Here is an 18,826-nt window from a genome sequence, read left to right as displayed (position 1 = left end):
CAGGAATGGAACCTGTTACAAATGTGTCTTTTTATAAGGATGTGGGCACTTCAGAACTTATTCCTGGCTTTCCAAGTATTTTCCAAGGTTTACAGAGTATGATTAACAGGCAATACATTTCTCACTATTTACCTCCTGAGATTTACCTGTTTTTTTTGGCACCCCAACTTTATGGGTCCTTAAGTGATTAATGAGAGGAATGTATGACCTGCAGCTTTACCACTGTGGGGTGGGCGATCAGCTTGGGAGAGCTCATGCTTCTGCTGTTTATGCTATGCTTGTGTGTGTTACTGACAAACAGACTAAAGGTATTTAAAACAATCCTCAATGTAACAAATCCATTTTGTATGATCATTTTCCAGGGATTCTAACACTGTATAGGGGAAGTCAGATTATTGTGATGTCTTACACCCAATGGACAGGATGTTTTCAAGGAGTCTTTGAGAGCATCTGAGAATACGTACACAACGCTGGATGCTGCCTGGCCTGCTGAGTTCTTCCAGAGTTGTGTACGTATTCTTTGATCCACAGCATCTGCAGTTGTATTTTTGTGTTTTGAGAGCATCTGCTGTCCTGTCCACCTGGTAAGCTCTTGCTATGGCAGAGCGCAAACTAGAATGTGTTGGGAGCCTGATGTTAGATGTGAGAATAATCTGCCTTGCCTTACATAGTTGATTGAGTGTAGTACTGTATGTTGATTGTGTAAGAGAAACAGACAAGAGATTCTGTGGATGTGAGCAAGATACCTGGATGTTTGTTGCCTCCCAGGTGCCAAGGACAGGGATGTTTCAGATGAGAACCACAGCATTCTAAACGGGAAAGGTGGACAGCTGGAAATTGTGATACATAGGTACCAATGACATAGGTAGGAAAAGGAATGAGGGAAAACTTACAGGTTGAGTTGGTGGTGTTACGTATCTCATAATTGGATAACTTACCAGCAAAGATAGAGAGGTCTGTTGAAGTCTGGTGTCACAATTTTCAAACGTTTTTATTTATAAAGGGACACAAAAGTAAGGTTAATACAAACATTCAGATAGTGCACATCGTCAACATTCAATCTAAAGCGTGGGTATAGTAATAATCATCATTAAGAAGTGAGCTCTGCTGGTGTCTAGGGGTTAATAGATTGTCCGTTGGAAATATAAAAGTCACTCTGAAAGTCTGCAGGCCTCAGCCCTTTGAAAATTGCTGGGTTTTGCGTGGGGCGACCGAGAGAGAGAGATTGGGGGAGAAGAGAAAGAACTTGCCGAGTCTTGATGAATCTTCCGTGAAATTGGGGGAGCGTTGGTTCCCTCTCCCCGATGTTAGTTAAAAGCGGTTTTCTGTGATTCCAGCCACAAATTCCAATCCCGGAATCTAACGCACGTGGCTTCCTTCAGAATGGCTTCCCGCTGCTGCGGGATCACTCTCTCGAGTCTTCTTGGTGCGTCTGAGGGGCTGTCCCCCTGAGACTCTCCTTTATACTTCCTCACAGGGTCACAGGTGTCAATCAGGTTGGGATGATGCAATCTCTCTCTCAACCAGCCCACCTTGCCCGAGGGCTTTTCTCGTGGTCTCCATGAGACAATAGTCGCTGGCATCTTATTCTGTATCCCGGGTGGGACCTGCAATTTGGCACATTTCTCTCTCTCTCTCTCACTTCCTGGGTCTACTAACCACCCCCCCCCCCCCCCAACCGGTGCTCTTGCAATTCTCACAAAGGAGGGGATCATAACAGTGGTAAGGAACATAAATACAATGTTAGCATTCATTTCGAGAGTACTAGAATATAAAAGCAAGATTGTGATGCTGGTGCTTTATAAGACATTGTTTGACCACATGGAGCATTTCGAGCAGGTTTGGGCCCCTTATCTAAGAAAAGATGTGCTAGCATTGGAGAGAGTGCAGAGGAGGTTCACTACAATGATTCTAAGAATGAAAGGGTTATTGAATGGAGTGTGTTTGATGGCTTTGGGCATATACTCACTGGAGTTTAGAAGAATGAGATAGGATCTCATTGAAACCTATCGAATATTGAGAGGCCTTGATAGAGCCGATGTTTCCTACAGTGGGGGCGGGGGGGGGGCCTTGGACCAGAGGTCACAGCCTTCAGAATGGAGTGATATACTTTTAGAACAGAGATGAGATGGATCTAGAGCAGGCATGGGCAAACTACGGCCCGTGGGCCATATGTGGCCCGTTAAGCTTTTTAATCCGGCCCGCAGAAATTGATGAAATTATAGTAATAAACCTTGTTAACGTTTTTCCCCGAAAATTCTGGCATTTTCCCAATAGATGACGCACTCTATATACATTTGTGGCGACCCATGTCCTGGCACATCCGAACCGGCTCACAATTAGCCAGCGTTCCAGCTAAGGAAGATAGCCTGCAGGGATTTGCGAGCACAGAGCTTTGGAGCCTCTGCGTCACGGGGGGCAGGTTGAGGGAGGCTTAAAAGTGAGGCTGGGGATTTCAAATAAAGTTTTTTTCTTCAACTGCAGTTACCGACTCCGTGTCGTAATTTTAGCGCGGCATGTAGCACACCGCTACATATTGACCTTTGTTGAGGTGCAGCGTATTACTCCACATTTGCGCTTTACTGTTTGTTCGGCTCAACCTATTTGTGTGAACAGGCGTTTAGCGTCATGAACATCAACAAAGCCAGCCACAGATCCAAATTAACTGACTAACACCTCAGATCCATCCTGAGAATCGCCACAACAAAATTAAATCCAGACTTTGATGCGCTGGCTAAAAAGGGAGACCAACAACACTATTCCCACTGAAATTAAAGATAAGTTTCTTCATTGTGTTATGTAAAAAATGCATTTGAATACATTTTTTTCAATAGGCCTTACATGTTACATGTCATTTCTGTTAAGTGATGGACATGAGTAGTGCGCAGGTGCACGTACGTTCTCAAAATAAAAAATGCGCTCCAGATCAAATAACGCGCTCCGCATACTGGCGCGCTGTCACTGTTCTGTCCTTGTGCTGGTCGTTGTTGAGTTTTGGCACAGGGGACAATTGAATAAGAAGGAGCAGGACAAGTAGACCTGCATCTCCTACCGTTTTTGAAATAAAGACAGGCAGGAGGAGAGTGATGATGATAATATCTTGAAGGATAACAGAATTTTCAGTGCTTTAAAATAATAACTGTTACTATTAAAAAAGCTGTATTTTATTCATTTAATTTTCAGTGTTTTAAAAGTCATTTCAATAAATAGCTAAATACCATGGGACTTCAAAGACAGATATTTTGTTGTAATGCATTTGTTCATTTTCAATTGAAATTAAAGCACATGTTTTATACATATCCCATGATATTTTATTTTCTTTTATAGACAATAGACAATAGACAATAGGTGCAGAAGTAGAACATTCGGCCCCTCGAGTCTGCACCGCCATTCTGAGATCATGGCTGATCATTCACTATCAATACCCAGTCCCTGTCTTGTCCCCATATCCCTTGATTCCCCTATTCATCAGATATCTATCTAGCTCCTTCTTGAAAGCATCCAGAGAATTGCCCTCCACCGTCTTCCGAGGCAGTGCATTCCACACCTCCACAACTCTCTGGGAAAAGAAGCTCTTCCTCAACTCTGTTTTAAATAACTGACCTCTTATTCTCAATCCATGCCCTCTGGTACTGGACTCTCCCAACATCTGGAACAAATTTCCTGCCTCAATCCTATCAAATCCTTTAATTGTCTTAAACGTTTCAATCAGATCCCCTCTCAATCTCCTCAATTCCAGCGTGTACAAGCCCAATCTCTCCAATCTCTCTGCATAAGACAGCCCTGCCATCCCAGGAATCAACCTAGTGAATCTACGCTGCACTTCCTCAATTGCCAGAATGTCCTTCCTTAAACCTGGAGACCAAAACTGTACACAATATTCCAGGTTTGGTCTCACCAGGGCCCTGTACAAATGCAAAAGGACATCCTTGCTCTTGTACTCAATTCACCTTGTAATAAAGGCCAACATTCCATTTGCCCTCTTCACTGCCTGTTGCACTTGCTCATTCACCTTCATTGACTGGTGAACTAGGACTTCTAGGTCTCTTTGCATTTCTCCCTTACCTAACTCTACACCATTCAGACAATACTCTGCCCTCTTGTTCCTGCTTCCAAAGTGGATAACTTCACATTTATTCACATTGAATGACATCTGCCAAGTATCTGCCCACTCACCCAGCCTATCCAAGTCTCCCTGTATTCTCCTAACGTCCTCTTCACATGTCATACTGCCACCCAGTTTAGTATCGTCAGCAAACTTGCTGATATAGTTTTCAATGCCCTCATCTAAATCGTTGACATAAATCGTAAAGAGCTGTGGTCCCAATACAGAGCCCTGTGGTACCCCACTAGTCACCTCCAGCCAGTCCGAGAAACACCCATTCACTGCTACCCTTTGCTTTCTATCTGCCAACCAGTTTTCTATCCATGTTGAAACCCTGCCCCCAATGCCATGAGCTCTGATTTTACTCACCAATCTCCTATGTGGCACCTTATCGAATGCCTTCTGAAAATCTAGGTACACAACATCCATTGGCTTACCCTCGTCTAACATCCTTGTTACACCCTCAAAAAACTCCAACAGATTAGTCAAGCATGATTTGCCCTTGGTAAATCCATGCTGGCTCGGCCTAATCCTATTTCTGCCATCATAATGTGCCACTATTTCGTCCTTAATAATGGACTCAAGCATCTTCCCCACGACTGACGTTAGGCTAACAGGGAGATAGTTCTCCATTTTCTCCTTCCCTCCCTTCTTGAAAAGTGGGATAACATTAGCCACTCTCCAATCTTCAGGAACTGATCCTGAATCTAAGGAACATTGGAAAATGATTACCAATGCATCCGCAATTTCCTGAGCCACCTCTTTTAGAACCCTCGGATGCAGACCATCTGGACCCGGGGATTTATTAGCCTTCAGTCCTACCAGTCTACTCATCACAGTTTCTTTCCTAATGTCAATCTGTCTCAATTCCTCTGATATTTTATGACCCTGGCCCATCCATACATCTGGGAGATTGCTTGTGGCCTCCCTGGTGAAGACAGATCTAAAGTACGCATTAAATTCTGTTGCCATTTCCCTGTTTCCCATAACAATTTCTCCCAATTCATTCTTCAAGGGGCCAACATTGTTCTTAACTATCTTCTTTCTCTTCACATAGCTAAAAAAGCTTTTGCTATCCCCTTTTATATTCCTGGCTAGACTGAGCTCATACCTGATTTTTTCTCTCCGTATTGCTTTTTTAGTTAAGATCTGCTGTTCCTTAAAACTTTCCCAATCATCTGTATTCTCACTCGTCTTAGTCCTGTCATACTTCTTTTTCTTTAATGCTATACAATCTCTGACTTCCTTTGTCAACCACTGTGGCCCCTTCCCCCTCTTTGAATCCTTCCTTCTCATTGGAATGAACTGCTTTTGCATCTTTTGTATTATGCCCAAGAATATCTGCCACTGCTGATCCACTGTCTTTCCTGCCAGGGCATCCGCCCATTTAACTTTGGCCAGCTCTTCCCTCATGGCTCCGTAGTCTCCTTTATTTAATTGCAACACTGACTCCTCTGATCTGCCCTTATCCCTCTCAAATTGTAGATAAAAACTTATCATGTTATGATCACTACTTCCTAATGGCTCTTTTACTTCAAGATCACTTATCAATTCCTGTTCATTACACATCACCAAGTCCAAAATAGCCTCGTTCCTGGTTGGCTCAAGCACACGCTGTTCCAAAAATACATCCCTTAGACCGGGAGTCAGCAACCCGCTGCTCCGGAGCTGCAGGCGACTCTTTCATCTCTGTGCTGCGGCTCCCTGTGGCTTTGGAAAATAAATGGTCAGTATTTAATTAAAATGTATTTTATGTTAGTTTGTTAGTTTTTGAAATGTAATTCTAAATTTGAAGATCATGGTGATCTTGTACAATCTAAATAAAACGTTGTGGTGACCCATTTCCTGGCACATCCGAACTGGCTCACAATTAGCCAGCGTTCAGGCTAAGGGAGATAGCCTACGGGGGTTTGTGAGTACGTGTCTTTTGGAGCATCCGTGCCCATGGGGGTGGGTTGAGGGAGGCTTAAAAGCAAGGCTGTTTAGTTCAAATAAAGTTATCTTTGCAGTTTACTGACTGCATGTAGCACACCGCTACAACGTGTTTTTATCGCTGGCTGTCCAGAGGGGAGGTGCTGAAACACTTTGTCGTGTGTCTGGAAGAAGTGAAAACTTTCCTGGGCAGCAAAGGGCTCACCCTTCCTGAGCTGGAACAGCCAGAGTGGCTGGAAAATCTACACTTCATGGTAGACATGACAGCACACCTGAACACGCTGAACACAGCTCTTCAGGGGAAAGGACGTACAGCCCTACACATGTTGGAGGATGTTTTGGCATTCGAGCACAAGTTGCCAGTGCTTGCCAGAGATTTACAGAAAGGCACATTGTCTCACTTCCCCAATTTGAGAGAGTTCAAACAAGGTCACGGCATGATAAATTCGGAGTATTTACATTCTGCAATCATCGCAATGCAAACATCATTTGGGAAATGCTTCTGTGAGTTCAGAGAGGAAAAAACACATTATCCTTCCCGGTCACTCCCCTAAGCATCGATCCATCCCTACTGAATACGACTGCATTGGCAGGTGTGAGTCAACCTGATCTTGAGATGGAACTGGCCGACATAGCCGACAAAGACATATGGGTGTCCAAGTTTAGACGCTTGTCAGCAGACCTTGAAGATGTTGCCCGTCAGAAGGACGTTCTTGCTCAGAATCACAAATGGAGTGATATTGAAAACCTCCTCAAACCGGACAAACTTGTAATCGAAACATGGAATGCTATCCCTGACATTTATGTAAACATTAAAAAGTATGCGCTTGGAGTCCTGTCGATCTTTGGATCCACATATGTATGTGAGCAGGTGTTTTCCAACATGAACTTCATTAAAAACAAACATCGCGCACGCCTCACAGATGACAGCTTGCGATCCTGTGTAAAGATGAAGGTGACGTCATACAGCCCTAATGTGCAGACGCTGTTCGCTGAGGTCCAGGAGCAGAAATCCCATTAACCAAGTATGATAAATATTTTAATTGCCTATTATTTTACGTATATTCATATTTTTTCATTGTTCAGTGAAATAGTCCTTTTATTTTTCAGGTTGACAGCTGGCTGACGTTATTTTTGGTTTGCTGCTGGCGGAACATTTAAGTTTGGCGTTTTTCATAAATACAAGAAGGACTCAAATAGACATTGAGTATTTTACTTAAAAGTAACCTTCAACCCAACGTCTTTTTTTCGGAGTTCAAAATGTTTTTGTTGCATGCAGAAATGTAATTTCGTTTTCTCTGCAGGAGTTCATCGATTTCATAAATGCAACACATTATAGTTTGTTTATACATAGCATAAAGGCAAAAAAAGCGTATGCAGTATTATTTCATTTTAAATGTCAAACGGGTTTTGCGGCTCCCAGTGTTTTCTTTTCTGTGGGAAACGGGTCCAAATGGCTCTTTCAGTGGTAAAGGTTGCTGACCCCTGCCTTAGACACTCCACAAACTCCCTATCCTGGGGTCCAGCACCTACCTGATTCTCCCAGTTTGCCTGCATGTTGAAATCTCCCATAACGACTGCATTACCTTTAGCACATGTCAATGTTAACTCCCTAATCAACTTGTACCCAATATCCACGCTACTGTTTGGGGGCCTGCACACAACACCCATTAGGGTCTTTTTACCCTTACTGTTCCTCAGCTCAATTCACACAGACTCTACTTCCCCTATTCCCAAGTCACCTCTTGCTAAGGACTGAATCTCATTCCTCACCAACAGGGCCACCCCACCCCCTCTTCCCACATTTCTGTCTCTACGATAGCACGTAAAACCTGGTACACTCAATTCCCAGGCCTGATCCCCTTGCAGCCATGTCTCCGTTATCCCAACAATATCGTAGTTCCCCATTTTCATCTGAGCTTCAAGCTCATCTGTCTTATTTCTGACACTGCGCGCATTCAAGTATAGAATTCTTAGCCCATTCCTCCTCTCTTTGCTTAAAACACTGTCTACTGTACCTAACCCAGCTCCTTGAACTTCCATCGGGCTAATTGCACCCTGAATTTTGATGACCTTCTCAAGATCACCCAAACCTTCTACACATTTAACCCCATGCTCCTTCTGACCAACCCTCTGGATCTGGATCCCTGCCCCCTGCACATCTAGTTTAACCCCCCCCCCCCCCGATCAGCACTGGCAAACACTCCTGCAAGAATGTTAGTACCCCTCCGGTTCAGATGTAGACCATCCCTTCGAAACAGATCCCAATGTCCCTGGAACAAAGACCAATTATCCAAAAACCTGAACCCTTCCTTCCTGCACCATACTATCAGCCTCATATTAATGTGCATAATCATTCTATTCTTCACCTCACTCGCACGTGGCACAGGTAGCAATCCCGAGATTGTCACTCTGGAGGTCCTGCCTTTCAGCTTCACTCCTAACTCCCTGAACTCTCTAAGCAGGACCCCCTCACTCACCTTACCTACATCGTTGGTCCCTACATGGACCACTACATCTGGGTTCATGCCCTCGTTCTCAAGAATAGCCTGCACCCGATCTGAGATGTCCCGGACCCTGGCACCAGGGAGGCAACATACCATCCGAGGCTCCCGATTGGCCCCACAAAATCTCCTATCTGCCCCCCTAACTATAGAATCCCCTGAAACTATCGCTCTCTTCTCTTCCCTCCTCCCCTTTCTAGTTGAAGGTTCAACCTCTGTGCCAGAGGCAGGACCACTACAACTCATTCCTGGTAGGTCATCCCCATCAACAGTATCCAGTACGGTATACTTATTGTTAATGGGAATGGCCGCAGGGGTGCTCTGCTCTCTCTGCCTGCTCCCCCTGCCTCTCTGGGCCATCACCCATCTGCCTACTTCTTGGTTTTTTGGTGTGACTACCTCCTGATAACTCCTATCTATCTCTGCCTCTGCCTCCCGAATGATCCGTAGTTCATCCAGCTCCAGCTCCAACTCCCTAACTCGGGCTGATAGGAGCTGCAGCTGGACGCACCTCTTGCAGGTGTGGTCATCAGGGACAACTGTGTTGACCCTGACTTCCCACATACTGCATACGGAGCACACCACTGCTCTGACTGTCTCCCCCATACCTGAACTGAATTAATAGAATAAGTCTAAAAAGCACCTAGCGACCTTACCTTCTTCCCCTCAGCGAGCAATCACACAGGCTTACCGAAGTCCCCTTACGCCGAAGCCCACTTAGCCAAAGCCCAGGACTCTGCTTCCATGGACTCCCCCTTAGCCAAAGCCCAGGACTCTGCTTCCACGGACTCCCCCTTAGCCAAAGCCCAGGACTCTGCTTCCATGGACTCCGCTACCCGCTCTGAAAAGAAGTCTTGCCTTTTAAAGTGCGCGCTCGACGCTGACGTCACTCGCGCCTGCGCAGTTCCCCCTCCTCCACAGGTATTGACCAGGTAGGCTTAAATCCTACCTACACGGTCGAATTCTCTGAGCTCCCAGCTGAATCACAAGCTGTAACTTGCTTCCTGATTCACCTTATGAGACTCAATGGACCTAATTTTGCTTATATGTCTTATAGTCTTCTATGGATGTTAGCCTGGGAGACACTGGTATTGGTTTGTTTATTCTGCCAATACAGTATATTGGGAGGATTTTGCCATTGCAAAATTGATGGTACCTCCCTAGTCCTTTGAAGTGACTTCTCTAATTTGTGCATGTCTCTGGAGTATATGGAAGGCAGGGATCACTGCCGCCCGATAGACATGAAGCTATTGCCAATTTTGAGATCCTGGTTTTCACTCTTTTAGTGAGTTGCTAAAGGCTTTCCTTCAACAATGAAGCTAATATTGGATTTCATCTGCACTGAGAGGTGATTCCTTATAGAGAGCTGAGACTGGTCATGACTTTCAGGGTCTAGTATAGACCTTTAGTTTTCAAGGATGTGTCATAAAACAGCAGCCGTTTTCGAGGATCATTGTTTTACAGCTGTTAGTTGTAACATTATCTTGTACAGCTCCATAATCATGCCAATGATGCCTTGGAGCTCAGCCTCTAAATATGTGCATACATAAGCAATGTCTGCACAGGACAATCGAAGCTGAGGTGATCTTAGGTATAGAATAAAATGAAATGGATTGGAGAGTCTTCCATTCAAGGTTTCAGTATGGTACACTGGTAGTTCAAGGACACAGATTTAACAACCCACCTTAAAATGCTTTCTACATGAATCGATATTTGTTACTGCTGGTAGCATACCTTGCGAATATGTTCTTGAAGTCCTTTTACTCCATACAATCTGAACACAAACCACAATTTCAGAGAACGGAATCTGCGTCCTAGAGGAATCTGCCAGTGCTGAAAGTAAACATTATCACTTAAAACATTATTTAAAACTTAATGTCATAGCATGATCAGTTATTTTCCCCAAGCAGTAAGGCTAATCAACACCTCCACCCACTAACCTGCCCATCCACACCCCCAATCACCATTACTTTATTTCTTGTCACAGGATTTATGTGCAGACACTACTGTGTCTAGCATCACTTTACGAACATACCGTCAATCTATGTATATAAGTTATTTTATCTATTTATATTTATTTGTTTTTTTAACATTGTTATTATTATTGTGTTTTTATTGTTTTATGTTTTTTTGTGCTACATCGGATCTGAAGTAACAATCATTTTGCTTTCCTTAGGTACAGGGTACAGGGTATGACGTTAAACAATCTTAAATCTTGAATCAATAGCAAGAGAAGGATTCATAGATTCTTCCCACAATTACTGTCTTCATCAATGGTGTTGCGTTGAGAGGACTGAGTGCCTCAGATTCCTAGGAAAGGACATCACTAATAGCCTGCCTCAGTCCAACTACGTTCATGCCAGAGCCAAGAACACTCACCACTACTTCTACTTCCTCAAGGAGGCTGTAAAAATTTGATATGTCCTGTTGATCCTTACCAACTGCTATCAATGGACTATTAAAAGTATCCTATCCAGAGGCATAACAGCTTGGAATGGCAACTGCTCCACATGTGACCATAAAAAACTCCAGAGAGTTGTGAACACAGCTCAGCACATCACGGAAACCAATCTCCTCTCTATGGATTTTGTTTATACTTTTCACTACCTCAGTAAAGCAATCAGTGTAATCAAAGATTATCCCCACCCTGGCCACTCTTTCTTCTCTCCTCTTTCATTCAGAAGAAGATACAAAAACCTGAAAGCATGTAGCACCAGGGTCAAGGACAGGATCAACTATCCCACTGTTATAAGACTACTAAATTCCGTCATATGATAAGGTGGCTCTTGACCTCACAGTCTACATTATTATGATCTTGTTTACCTGCAATGCCATTCTCTGTAGCTGTTACACTTTATACTGCATTGTTACTGTTGTTTCTTGTTGTACCTCAATGCACGGTGTAATGATTTGATCTGTATGTACAGTATGCAAGACAGGTTTTTCACTGTATTTTAGTGCATGTGATAGTAATAAACCAATTCTAATTCCAAATCCAAAGTATCTACAAGAGGTCTTGATAATATAGGTGAACTACTTCTCCTAGAGCTTACACTGTAATTGTTACTAAATGTAACTCTCTTCATAACTATGCATAACAATTGTAGTGGAAGATCTCTGAACATCAGCTGTTAACATTAAAGATGCTACAGACTAGAGGTGCTTACCCACTACTATGGAATTAAAATGTCACTATTTTCCTTTCCAGGACAAACATCATCTTGACTTGGAAGTCTATCAATATTATTTAATAAAGGATTCAGATAACTGCCTACCCAATGCCATTGTAGAAGTACCTTTACCAGGATTATAGCAGTTCAAGAAAGTAGCTGACCATTACTTTTCAATGATTTTTAAGGATGGGAAATAAAGGCTATCTTGCCAGTGATCTTTGAAAAACTTAATACAATACAATCATTCATAACAATCTGTACTTTTGTTATTCCTTAAATCTCTAAGTCTGTATAAACCTTTTGTCTTCCATTTTACCTGTGGTCTATTGTCTTGACACTTAAGTCAGGTAGGTGTTATTTGCAAGGCAACTAGAAACAGATACAAAGGGAGGAGCCAATATTTCAGGTTGTTGAGCAATTTTTCAAGAGAAGGACATTTTGCTCACCAACATGTTTGCTTGTGCAACAGCTGGGGCACTATCAAGGAAAGGACACCACTGTGGGGTTATTGCTTTCTTGAAAAAGACTGTACCTAACATATTTACCACACACTGTGTAATTCATATACAACATCTTCTTGTAAAAAAAACCTCTGTGATCAGCTGTAGAAATCATTAACTACTGCTGTCACAGTGGTAAGTGAAGTCAAGCCCCATGCTCTCAATTCTCAACTATTTTGAGAACTTTTTATTGAGAATTATGAACAGTTCAGATGGCTCTCAAAAAGAAACTGCCTGAAATGCTTTATGTGCTTTTTGAAACTGTGATAAAATAGTTTGAAGACTCGAATGCTCCATAGAATATTAGGCATGACATTGCTTATTTATCAAAATTATTTGCAAAGTTTAATGAAATCATTTTTCAATTGCAAGGAAATTAGGTGAATCTTATTGAAGTCAAATCAGTTGTCTGCATATTTCTGTTCAAATTAACCCTATTTAAGAGCAACACTGCCCATTGTGACCTTTTCCAAATTCCAATTGTCTCAGAAAGGCAGCGTCCATTATTAAGGACCTCCAGCACCCCGGGAATGCTCTTTTCTCACTGTTACCATCAGGGAGGAGGTACAGAAACCTGACGACACACACTCAGCGATTCAGGAACAGCTTCTTCCCCTCTGCCATCCAACTCCTAAATGGACGCTGAACCTTTGGACACAACCTTGCTTTTTAAAAAAATATATAGTATATACAATATCTCTGTTTTTGCACATTTTTAACAAATCTATTCAATATAAGTAATTGATTTACTTGTTTATTATTATTTTTATTTTATTTATTATTAGTATTTTTTTCTGCTAGATTATGCATTGTATTGAAATGCTGCTGTTAAGTTAACAAATTTCACGTCACATGCCGGTGATAGTAAACCTGATTCTGATTCATCGAAACTTCAGATAAAATCTACACCGGAAGCCTGAGAAAGGTTTATTTATCATATATATTCCAGGTAAGCACGAGATCCTTTTTCATTGTTTTTGTTGTAATTAAATAAATTATTTTATCTGTTGCTTTAAATAGATTTGAATACATTTTACAATTATTTATCATTGTTTTGAATTTGCAGATCCTATTTTCGTTCATTGTGCATCATACATCAGAATCCTTTAGAGTTTTTATGTACTCACTGGGAAGGCAGAGGGGTGTACTGGACATGTGGCCTGGGAGCCAAGGGTGGTAACGCAATAAGCTTTGTTTTAAAAGTTATCCGGTGAGAGTGTGTGGTTACTTAAAGTGACTTGGTTTGATTGTATAGCTCCTAATTGTTCACAGGTTTGAGACAATACAGCGTCAAGATTCATGTTAGTATTTACAATTAATGCTAGCTTGGAGATGGAACTAAAAGAGTAAGAAAAAAGCAAGTTTCTTTAAAAACATCCAAATTCCTGGCCCTGATCATCTCAAAAGCTTTCAATTCCCTGGACATGACCTCCTCCACCTCAGTAACTTTCAATTCCCAGGCCCTGACCACTTCATTTTCACCAGGGATGCCCAATCTCTATACATGTCTATCTTCCGTCAAGACAGCCTTAAAGCTCTCCACTTGTTTCACATCAAAAGACCCAACCAGCTCCCCTCCTTCACCACCCTCCTCTGTCTGGCGGAACTAGTCTTTACCCTCAACAACTTCTCCTTTATCTCCTCCCACTTATTCCAAATTCAAGGGCCTCCTGGGCCCAAGCTTTGCCTGCTTTTTTGTTGGCTATGTGGAAAAGTTTTCCAAGTTCCAAGCCTTCACTGGTAATGCTCCCCAACAGTTCCTGCACCACACTGACAACTGCACTGGTGCTGCTTCATGCAGCCATGCTGAGCTCATCAATTTCATCAACTTCAGCCCTGCCCTTCATTCACTTACTCCATTTCTGATAGCTCTCTCCTTTCTCGATCTCTGGAGACAAACTGTCTACCAACATCCTTAGTACAACTACCAATTCCCTCAGCTGTCCTGACTATACCTCTTCCCACCCAATCTCCTGTAAAAATGCTATTCCCTTTTCTCAGTTCCTTCATCTCCACCACATCTGTTCCCAGGATAATGCTTTTCTTTCTAGAACATCAGAGAAGTCCTTCTTCTTCAGAATCAGGTTTATTATCACCGGCATGTGACATGAAATTTGTTAACTTAGCAGCAGCATTCAATGCAACATATAATCTAGCAAACTAGCAGAGAAGAAAAAACAATAAATAAAATCAAAAATAATAAATAAACAAGTAAATCAATTACGTATATTGAAAAGATTAAAAAAATGTGCAGAAACAGAAATACTGTATAGTTAAAAAAGTGAGGTAGCATCCAAAGATTCAATGCCTATTTAGGAATGGAAAATTGCAAATGTCATTCCATTCTTCAAGAAGGTAGAGAAACAGATAAAAGAAAATTATAGGCCATTTGCCTGACTTAAGTGGTTGGGAAAATGTTGGGAGTCGATTGTTGAGAATGTTGCTTCAGGGTTCTTGGAGGCACATGATAAAATAGACCGTAGTCAGCATGGTTTCCTCAAGAGAAAATCTTGCCTGACAAATCTGTTGGAATTCTTTGAAGAAATGACAAGCACAATAGACAAAGGAAACCTTTAATATACAAAGGTTGATGCTGTGTATTTAGATTTACAGAAGGCCTTTGACAAGGTGCCACACATGACGCTGCTTAACAAGCTACGTGTTGTTATTGGGAAGATTTTAGCATGGAAAAATCAGTGGCTGACTGGTAGGAGGCAAGGAGTGGGAATAAAGGGAGCCTTTTCTGATTAGCTGCTGGAGACTAGTGGTGTTCCACAGAGGTATGTGTCGGGACTGATTCTTCTTATGTGATATGTCAATGATTTGGATGATGGAATTGATGGATTTTTTGCAAAGTTTGCAGACGATATGTAGATAGGTGGAAGGGCATGTAGCTTTGAGGAACAAAGAGGCTACAGAAGTACTTAGACAGATTAAGAGAATGGGCAAAGAAGTGACAGATGGAATACAGTGTTGGGAAGTGTATGGTCATGCATTTTGGTAGAAGAAATGAAAGGGTTGACCATTTTCTAAATGGAGAGAAAATACAAAAAATACTGAGGTGCAAAGGGACTTGCCGGCCCTTGTGCAGGATTTCCTAAAGGTTAATTTGCAGGTGAGGAAGGCAAATGTGATGTTAGCATTCATTTCAAGAGGACTAGAAAATAAAAGCAAGGATGTAATGTTGAGACTTTATAAAGCTCTGGTGAGACCTCACTTAGAGTATTATGAGCATGTCTGGGCCCCTTAGAAAGGATGTGCTGAAACTGGAGAGGGTTCAAAGGAATTCTTGAAAATGATTCTAGGTTTGAACAGCTTGTCATATGAAGTGTGATTGATGGTTCTGGTCCTGTATTCACTGGAATTCAGAAGAATGAAAGATGTTTTCATTGAACCCTATCGAATTGTGAAAGGCCTTGAAAGAGTGAATGTGGAGAGGATGTTTCTTATGGTGGGAGAATCTAAGACCAGAGGACTTCCTCTGAATAGAGGAGCATCCTTTTATAATGAAGTCAAGTCAACTTTTATTGTCATTTCGACCATAACTGCTGGTACAGTACATAGTAAAAATGGGATGATGTTTTTCAGGACCATGGTTTACATGACACAGTACAAAAACTAGACCGAACTACGTAATAAAAAACAACACAGAGAAAGCTACACTAGACTACAGACCTACACTGGGCTGCATAAAGTGCACGAAAACAGTGCAGGCATTACAATAAATAATAAACAGGACAGTAGGGCAAGGTGTCAGTCCAGGCTTCGGGTATTGAGGAGTCTGGTAGCTTTGGGGAAGAAACTGTTACATAGTCTGATCGTGAGAGCCCGAATTCTTCGGTGCCTTTTCCCAAACGGCAGGAGGGAGAAGAGATTGTATGAGGGGTGCATGGAATCCTTCATAATGCTGTTTCCTTTGCGGATGCAGCGTGTAGTATAAATGTCCGTGATGGCAGGAAGAGAGACCTCACTATCCGCTGCAGGGTCATACGATCCGAGATGGTGCAATTTCCGAACCAGGCAGTGATGCAACTGCTCAGGATTCTCTTAATACAACCCCTGTAGAATGTGATGAGGATGGAGGGTGGGAGATGGACTTTCCTCAGCTTTCGCAAAAAGTAGAGACGCTGCTGGACTTTCTTTGCTATGGAGCTGGTGTTGAGGTACTAGGTGAGATTCTCCATCAGGTGAACACCAAAAAATTTGGTGCTCTTTACGATCTCTACCGAGGAGCTGTCGATGTTCAGCGGGGAGTGGTCGCTCCATGCGATAATAGAGATGAGGAGGAATTTCTTTAGCCAGAAAGTGTGAATCTATGGAATTCTTTGCCACTGGCTGCTGTGGAGGTCAAGACTGTATATGTATTTAAGGCAGATGTTGATAGATTCTCAACTGGTCAAGGCATGAATGAATGTGGGGAGAAGGCAGGAGATTGGGGCTGAGAGGAGAAATAGATCAGACATGTTTGAATGGCAGAACAGACTCAATTGGCCAGATGGCCTGATTCTGTTTTTATGTCTTATAGTCTTATGTCAAGTGAGCCATATCTAATAACTCAATCTGAGTTAAATGACATGGTCAGAGACTGTCAAAAGCAAAAGCAGAATTAGTGTGTTCAAGACTGCAAGGATGGAATCTGCTGTCACCAGGCACAAAAATTTCTGTGAAGGATTTCGATATTTGAGACAGACTTTTCCCAGAATAACTGGTGCCAAGATTAAGGAAGGTATTTTTGATGGTTCACAAATCAAACAAGTCATCAATGACAGCAATTCGAAGAACTACTAGTGGGACCGGAGAAAATTGCATGGAAGGTATTCAAGGATGTTGTTGAAAATTTTCTTGGAGCACCAAACTACATGCAGCTGGTTGACAACATGCTTCAAACATACAAAACCATGAAGTGCAACACATCACTAAAGATTCATTTTCTGTATTCCCATTTAGACTTACTCCCTGCAAATCTTGGTGCTGTCTATGATGAACATGGTGAAATGTTTCATCAGGACATTGCAGTCATAGAGAAAATGCACCAGGGCAATTGGAATCCATCAATGCTGGCTAATTATTGTTGGACACTTAAGTGAGAAGCCTCAGACACTGAGTATAAATAAAAATCATCAGCAAAACGTTTTTAGCTTAATCGATCTATTACAAAGCATCAGCACCGTTTTGCAATGAAAGACATCATATTCAATAAGTTGATTTCTTGTTTCTCCAAATTTCTATGTTATACAAGTATTCTGAAAATTATATTTGTGTTCAGTTTCAAGCTGTCTATGATAAACAACAGAAATTTCTGAGGAAACAACGCTTTAGAAGCACTTCAGAAATTTCTGAGATTTGCTGTCCAATGTAATCACTTGCAAAGTTAGCTGTAGGCTGCAATGCTAAAGCTGGCCAAAACTGAAAGCACAAGCTGTAGCAGTAAAAAACTGCACTATTAAGAATACTCACCCTATAATCAGTGATGAGTCCTGGAAGTTAAAAGAGAAATGTTACCGTAAGATGAGGTGAATATACATTAATTATATAATGCAATGTACATTCAAGTTGTTGAAAAATTTAATAAGAGATATCAATAATTCTCATCGAGCAGACTGAAGAATGCACAGATCATGATAAATAAATTCTTTAGATTTAAAACTCAATATAGAAGTATTTTTCACATAGTATCTTAAACCAATAGTTTCATGTTCAGACCTGATTCCCCTAGACTTCACAGTCAGGATGGATTCTTGCACTGGGTACCTTTGTTGGTTTGACTGCCTCAGCTAAGAGGTGGAAACCCACAGTGACATGTTCAGCTGTACTTGTGCCAGAACAAGTACTTGTACCTAGATATGGAGCATTGCTCTGGTCAGCTACTAAAGGAAAAGGACAATTCATCATTGAACTAGAGTAGATGATGTGTCACATGGTTATCATGTGAGGAGCGATTGATGGTTCTGGGCCTTTACTCGATGGAATTCAGAAGAATCGTGGGGGGGGGGGGGGGGTTCTCAATGAAATCTATTGAATGTTGAAAGCTTTAGATAAAGTGGATGTGGAGAGGATGCTTCCTATGGGGACAGAGTCCAGGACCAGAGGGCACAGCCTCAGTATAGAGGGACACCCATTTAGAATGGAGATGAGGAGGAATTGCTTTATCCAGTGAATCTGTGGAATTTGTTGTCACAAGCTGGTATGGAGGCAGGGCTATTGGGTATACTTAAGGTAGAAGGTTCTTGATTAGCCGGGGCATGAAAGGTTACGGGGAGAAGACAAGAGAACGTCTAACATGTAAAAAAGTGTCCAGCAAGATGGGCTGGTTCGGAGTACAGGACTCATAATTACCTGAAACCCTAATCTATAAACTTTCATTTTGTGTAGTTAAAGCTGGACAGTTATTTTCTTCACCACTGCACACATTCCGCTCTCCCTATATTGATTTCACCTTTCTAATAGTTATTGTTGATCTTTATTTGTCTGTCATGATTAAAAACAGTAAAACCCTGCATCTAGCCGTAATTTATCTACAAACAAAACAGGACATTCTGTGGGAGAATAATCACACCATAGCACTTGCAGATACGCCAGAGCTGCAACTATTGAAGAATTTTAGTGTCATGG

The 18,826-nt window shown here is 42.0% G+C and overlaps 1 protein-coding gene across 1 annotated transcript in view; it reads right to left on the bottom strand.

Annotated features, from left to right (window-relative positions):
- The window catches only part of LOC132394992 (aromatic-L-amino-acid decarboxylase-like), a 94,574-nt gene that overhangs the window by 13,796 nt on the left and 61,952 nt on the right, over positions 1–18,826 (bottom strand). The window contains exons 10-11 of the mRNA XM_059971325.1: positions 17,672–17,691; positions 10,276–10,374 (exon numbers count right to left, since the gene is read on the bottom strand). Of these exons, the coding sequence (XP_059827308.1) occupies positions 10,276–10,374; positions 17,672–17,691 (119 nt within the window). The remainder of the gene's footprint in view (positions 1–10,275; positions 10,375–17,671; positions 17,692–18,826) is intronic.

Source organism: Hypanus sabinus, chromosome 6 (assembly GCF_030144855.1).
Source record: "Hypanus sabinus isolate sHypSab1 chromosome 6, sHypSab1.hap1, whole genome shotgun sequence".
Classification (NCBI taxonomy): Eukaryota; Metazoa; Chordata; class Chondrichthyes; order Myliobatiformes; family Dasyatidae; genus Hypanus; species Hypanus sabinus.
Note: the sequence above shows the minus strand (reverse complement) of the source record. Positions and strands in the feature narration are given on the sequence as shown.